General features: G+C 45.0%; 1 protein-coding gene across 2 annotated transcripts; it reads right to left on the bottom strand.

Moving 5' to 3' along the window:
• Positions 1-539: 539 nt before the first annotated feature.
• FAM243A (family with sequence similarity 243 member A) lies at positions 540-3,196 on the bottom strand. 2 transcript variants are annotated; one of them, XM_038581416.1, is made up of 2 exons: positions 2,211-3,196; positions 540-1,276 (listed from the first exon to the last, which is right to left on the bottom strand). In XM_038581416.1, exon 1 carries the CDS (start codon positions 3,130-3,132, stop codon positions 2,374-2,376), a length of 759 nt encoding a protein of 252 aa, XP_038437344.1. In that variant the 5' UTR covers positions 3,133-3,196; the 3' UTR covers positions 540-1,276; positions 2,211-2,373. The 2 variants fall into 2 exon arrangements, with proteins under 2 accessions (XP_038437344.1, XP_038437345.1); XM_038581417.1 differs by lacking the exon at positions 540-1,276 and adding an exon at positions 1,811-1,947.
• Positions 3,197-6,361: the final 3,165 nt, after the last annotated feature.

The following is a 6,361-nucleotide window of genomic DNA, read 5'->3' on the forward strand; positions in this document are numbered from 1 at the left end:
TGGTGCTTAGGTACGTGGGTGTTAGAGTCTGACTGGCTTGCGTGACCTCAAAACATCTCGGCTTCCTCACCTGTAATGCCTGAGCCTCCAAGGGGGGAGGTTATGGGATTAAATGAACTGCCCTATAGTAGAGAAGCAGCATGAATAATGCTTGTTTGTGTGAACACTGGGTTTGAACCTTAGCTCCTCCACATTGGAGTGAGTTACATGATCTCCCCACGCCTCAGTTTACCCCATCTAAAACACAGAACAGTGGCTCCTCCATCACAGTCTGTTGGAAGGACTAAATGAGTTAAGGAGGTATAGCTGTGAGTGCTTATTACTACGTAGATCTTGGGTAGATGTGTCATAAGCGTGATATAGGGGCCAAGCACACTCATACCCTCAAACCCAGGCTAGTTACCCTGGGGCCTGCACGGTGCCAGTGTCCTGAAGTCACCAAGGAGGTTTAAGTCCTATTACCTGCTCTCAAGGAACCTAAATTCTAAAACATAGGTGAAACAGGCAGCAAAAAAGATTCACAGAAGCGTACCACACAGTAAGAGCTGTTTCACCAGGTTAATCCCAGTGGAGAACGCTGTATTTCAGTTGACAGAAGACTTTCTAGCATCTACAGTCAGCTGAATAATGGTCCCCAAAGATATCCAGCTCCTAATCCCTGGAACCTGTGAAACGTTACCTTACGTAGAGAAAGAATCCCTGCAGATGGGATTAAGTTAATGATTTTGAGAGGATCCTGGATTACCCAGATGGGACCTGAGTGGCACCATGAGTGTCTTTACAAGAGGGAGGCAGAGGGAAATTAGGAGAAAGTAATGAGGCTACAGAAGCAGGGATTGGACCAGTGTGGCCACAAGCCAAGGAATGCCAGCAGCCACCAGAAGCCAGAAGAGCGAGGGATGATTGATTCTCAGAGCCTCGGGAGGGAGTGCGGCCCTGCCCACACCTCGATTTCAGCTGAGTGGAGCGGATTTCAGACTTCTGGCTTCCAGAACTGGGAGACAGTAAGGGTCTGTCGTTTAGGGCCACCACGTTTGTGGTAATCTGTTACAGCAGCCACGGGAGACAAGATAGCTGGCTGGCTGTGACGTGAGGTGTGTAACAACTGCGGTTGCCGGGTTCTGGGGGGTTGGTGGTTGCAGTTGCAACTGGTTCATTCCCCGGATAAAACTCACGACAACAAAACGATGCAGATACGTCCACCACTTGACTGCTGAAAATCACTGAACATCTCTATTCATCGGACCACATAGTTCTAAAAAAATCCAGGGAGGCTCTGGAGGAAAACAGGACAGGAAGACAAGCAAATCATCTGAGGCTTTCTGCAACTGGCTATCAGGAACCTGGCCTCACAATCTTATCTATGGGCAATTCTGTTAGGAGTTAGGCAGAAATTTTCATGAGTTGTTTTTGACACCCTCTGGAATAGTTATGTCTGTTGTAAAATTACTGCCTCAACATATATCAGTGGGAGTGACATTTCTGATATGGTTAATTGGAGGCAGGTCTTTTTCTATAAAAGTTAAAAAAAATACCACCCACAAATCCTTACAGCCCACATTGGCAGCAGCTTTAAACCTGAGTTAGGTGTGCTGTGCCTGGCCACAGGTGTCTTGGCTCTCGGGGCCCCAAGATGCAACTCCATGGCAAAGTCTAACGAACTCCTGGTAGGATTCGAGGTGTTGGGCTGAAAGATTGGATAAATGGGCTCCACAGACCCCGCTCACTTCACCTGTTCACCCACCAAGTCCCAGGTGAATCAATCAACTACTACAGCTCTCCAGCTGCCTTATTGGGACCACAAACTTGCCTTGGAGCATCTGGATGGGATTTCACCTCGGATGTCTCTCATTCAACTTTGACACTGTTTTCTCCAAGCAATGGGAAGCAAAGAGCCTGCTCAGCCGCTGTCTGGACCACTTATCTTGCTCATGGCAAACTGGCTCCCTGTGGATTATTTTGGTTGGCTAAAACTAGTTGGCACGCCATTTCCAACTCTTTGGTGACTACACACTTGGCTCTTTTTCTTTCTGACCTAAATTTTGATGACACAACCTTTAGCTCTGCTCACCCCTGCTCACCATCGAACTCCTTTGGGCTGGACTAGTTGTCATCCTCCCATTAGCATAGCTCTCAAGGTGGCCTCAACAAGATGGGAGTCGAGATCCTAATTTACCAACAGGCTTTAATGGAACCCTCAGTAAACTTACAGCATTTTTCCAGCACTTTGCCAGCAGCCTTAGAAACCTTGGTCCTCACAGCATCCCCATGAGGCCGCTGTTGGAGTATCTTTGGGTCCAGAGTCGAGCCCAGCAGAGTTGGTAAAGACTATGCCCATAGCATGGTCCCAACTGCTTGTTAGAGGAGTCACCCTTAAGAAAATTTGCCAAGATAGTAGTTTTCCCATCTACGTACTTTGTTGGTTAGTATTTTCCATTTGCTTGAGTTTATCCTTCCAATCCCCTTGCTAATTAAATCGCTGAGAAGTATATACTGGTAAGAATAGACATTGTCAATGTACTGCAAGCAAAACTCCTTTCTGTTATTGATGATAAACCATTTCAGAGAAGACCAGGCTGAGTCTAGAGGGTTTAGGTAATTGTAAGGGGAAGGCAAAGAGAGTAGTTCATGGCCACAGGACTTGGCTACCTCAGGGCAACACACAATGCTCATTAAGCTAATGACTGATGGGACACGGACCTGGGCCTCCAGCTCTGTGTCTTCTTTTGGCTTCATCTTGTCCTGCTGCCTTCTCTCTTTGACCACAATGGCACACTTGCCATAGGCCTTCTTCACCACATCGCAAAACTCAAAGAAGAGGCTCTCTTCCCGTTTGATGCATAACTCATCTCTTAGGAACATCCGATACTTCCAAGGCACCCATCCTTGACTACTACTAGCATGCACAATACACCAAGTTGGAGCGTGCATGAAGTACCCATCACTAAGATCTTCTTCTCCAGTTAGAAGACTTTCAGCAATATCAGTTTCTCCAAAATATATGGTCTTAAATCCATCATATTGCAGTGATCTCAGGCTTTTCAAATATTGGAGACATTGCTTCCTCCTGATGCTATCAAATGGATTTCTGCTAATGATGTTTCTTAAAAGAGGACTTGTAAAGTGAGGCATGGTGTCTCCTCAAGTGATTTTAAAAGCCTGCATGTCTCCATCTGTGCAGATCTGGCAAGAGTGGCATGATGACCTCACAAAGGGCTTTCTTACAGCTAGGTCTGTCACATAGATACACTTTGAATTTCAAAGCACCATGAAACGCATACTCAGTATAATTTTTTTTCTGGCTTATGTGAATGGGAAATGCTAACCATAAAAAAAAAAAATGTTTCTTTGACATCGCTTCTGCCACGGTTTGGGACAGAGATTGGCAATTGTATTAGTTTGCTAGGGCTGCCAAAACAAAACACTGCAGACTGGGTGGCTTAAACAACAAATTTATTTTCTCATGCTTTTGGATGCTGGAAGTCCAAGATCAAAGTTTTGGCAGGTGTGGCTTCTTCTTCTGAGGTCTCTCTCCTGGGCTTGTCGATGGTCACTTTCTTGCTGTGGCCTCATATGGCCTTTCTTCTATGTGCATGCATGTCTCTGGCCTAATCTCTTCTTATTCACTAGCCTGTTGGATTAGAGCCCACCATATGATTTCATTTTACTTTAATCACCTCTTTAAAGGCCCTTTTTCCAAATAGAGCCACATTCTGAGGTACTGGGGTGGGGGTTAGGGCTTCAACATATAATTTGGGTGAGGGGGACACAATCCTACCCACAACAGCAATCTTTTAACAGTGAAGAGCCAAATTTATGACCCCTCTCCTTTTGGTTCAGGAAGATCAAGAGGAATATTTACATCCATTCATCCATTCCAAATATATTTACTGAGCACCTACTAAGCACTAGGCATTGTGCCAGGCACCAGTGGTACAGCCAAGACATGTGCAGTGAGACCTGCACAGGTGTGTGGTTTAAGTCTCCATATGCATGGAGTTCACAGGTGTCAGAGGAAGGTATGGCAAATAGTATAAAAAGTCAGCCTGCATGCTTGGGGTGGTGGTTGTGGGAGGGACTGCAGCCACCAAATTCCCAAATTCCTGGGAAATGCCAGGACTTGGGAGAAGTCCAAGCAGATGTCAGGCCACAGTGATGGGTGTGAATGTGGCCCCACTGGGCTGTGTAGGGAAGTAGAGTACATATGAGCACTGGAGTTGTGGGCAGAGCTCTGGTACCAGATAAACCTAAGGGTCAAATCCCAGCTCCGCCTCAGTAGCCTCAACTTCTCTCTCTGTAAAATGGGGAGAATACCTATGGCAAAGTATTCAGGCAAGGACCTACGAGGTAGTAAACAGTATTCACTGGCACAGAGCTTAATACGTGGCTGCTGTTATTATTGAGACAGATGGGCTGGAAAGATAGACCCTAAGAGACCTTGGCAGGGACCAATGAAAAAACAAAAAGTCTTGAAGGGAGCGGCAAAGGATGAGAAAAGAAAGGAAAAGTTAAAAAAGAAAAATCAAGACTGAGGACCAAATTTGAAATGAAATAAGTTGTCCACCCCATGGCAAAAATGGAAAGTGTTCCCTTCCTATTTCCTTCCCTAACTCATTCATTTCCTTCCTTCCTTCCTTCCTTCCTTCCTTCCTTCCTTCCTTCCTTCCTTCCTTCCTTCCTTCCTTCCTTCCTCCCTTCCTTTCTTCCTCGCTTTTTCTCTCTCAACTTCATCAATAAATCTTGAATGCTTCCAGTTCCAGGCTGTGTAAATCTTGGAAACACTAGAGTTCCTTGAAGTCTCCCCAAGGAAAGCACCATCTTGTGGGAGAGAAGAGTCAACAATGAGTCTCAGGAAAAGGAGATGGGCCTTGACAGGGAAGGGAAGCTCTAGAAATGGGGCCCCACGGGAGGGACGTCTTCCAAGGAGGCGATGGAGCAGGCCAAGTGTGGAAACCCAGGGATGGGGTGGCTGTGGTGAAGAGCTTGTATTTCAGGTGAAATTAATCTTCAAGGGGCTCCTGACACATGGGAAATGTCACAGAATTGCTGAGGAAGGAGTGAGCTACACAGAGCCCAGAGAATGTGCAGCCGATGGTGGTTGTAGAGGGAACTGTAGTCACCAAATTCAAAGATTTCTCCATTGAGGGGAATGGTTGGGCTGAAGAGAGACACAAAGTTGTGAATGCAAAGCAGGGGAGGGGAAGAGGGACCAATGGCTATTTAGGAGGCACACCCTTTGTTTACATCTTGTCAGTGCACTTCCTGCTTGCTGAGTAGTCTGTTAATTAAATCTTTACCCCTACCTGGGAGGTGAGAGAACTTCCTTATATTTCAGGAAGTGGGAAGCTCTGGAGGGCTGGGAAGGGGGTGGGCAATGGGGAAGGGGAAGATCTATTAACTGTCAGAATTGAAATTTAAAAATTGTTGGAGCACCTGGGTAGCTCGGTTGAAGGTCTGGCTCTTGATCTCAGCTCAGATCTTGATCTCAGGGTTGTGAGTTCAAGCCCCACTTTGGGCTCTATATTGGGCGTGGAGCCTACTTAAAAAAATAAATGTCCTCATTACCTTTTAAGTTATAAACACAATGCATAGGTGTTGTAGATAATTTCCAGTCTTATGGAAGTCATTTGTTCTTACTGCATCCCTACCTGTTTCACTCACCAGAGGGAATGCTGTTGGAATCATTTGGTGTCATCCAGATGCTATTCTACTTGGATTTAGGAGGATAGATACATATCCATGATGTTTGATTATTTATTTATTTATTTATTTAAATTTATTTTTTATTGGTGTTCAATTTGCCAACATATAGAATAACACCCAGTGCTCATCCCATCAAGTACCTCTCTCAGTGCCCGCCACCCAGTCACTCCAACCGCCGCCCACCTCCCTTTCTACCACCCCTTGTTCGTTTCCCAGAGTTAGGAGTCTCTCATGTTCTGTCTCCCTTTCTGATATTTCCCATTCATTTTTTCTCCTTTCCCTTTTACTCTCTTTCACTATTTTTTATATGTTTGATTTTTTAAAAAATTCACTACACTATTCTGTGACTTGCTTTTGTAAATTTCACAATAAATCACGGACACCTTTCCATGTCATTAACACTGGAAAGCCTCATTCTTTTTAATAGTCAATGTACTCCATTGTTTGGATGTGACCCACACTATTTAACAGATGTCCTATTTTTGTAGTTATTTAGATGGTTTCAGGGCTTTTGCTGTTTCAAATAATGCTATGCTGAGTATCTCCTCCTAATAAAGGTATAATGTAGATAGACACATCCATATATGGCAGGGGAAAGGAGGGGTCAAAAGCCGTGCGTAGTTTAAATGTTGGAAGATATTGCCAAATCATCCACTGA

Source organism: Canis lupus, chromosome 31, assembly GCF_011100685.1.
Source record: "Canis lupus familiaris isolate Mischka breed German Shepherd chromosome 31, alternate assembly UU_Cfam_GSD_1.0, whole genome shotgun sequence".
NCBI classification, from domain to species: Eukaryota; Metazoa; Chordata; class Mammalia; order Carnivora; family Canidae; genus Canis; species Canis lupus.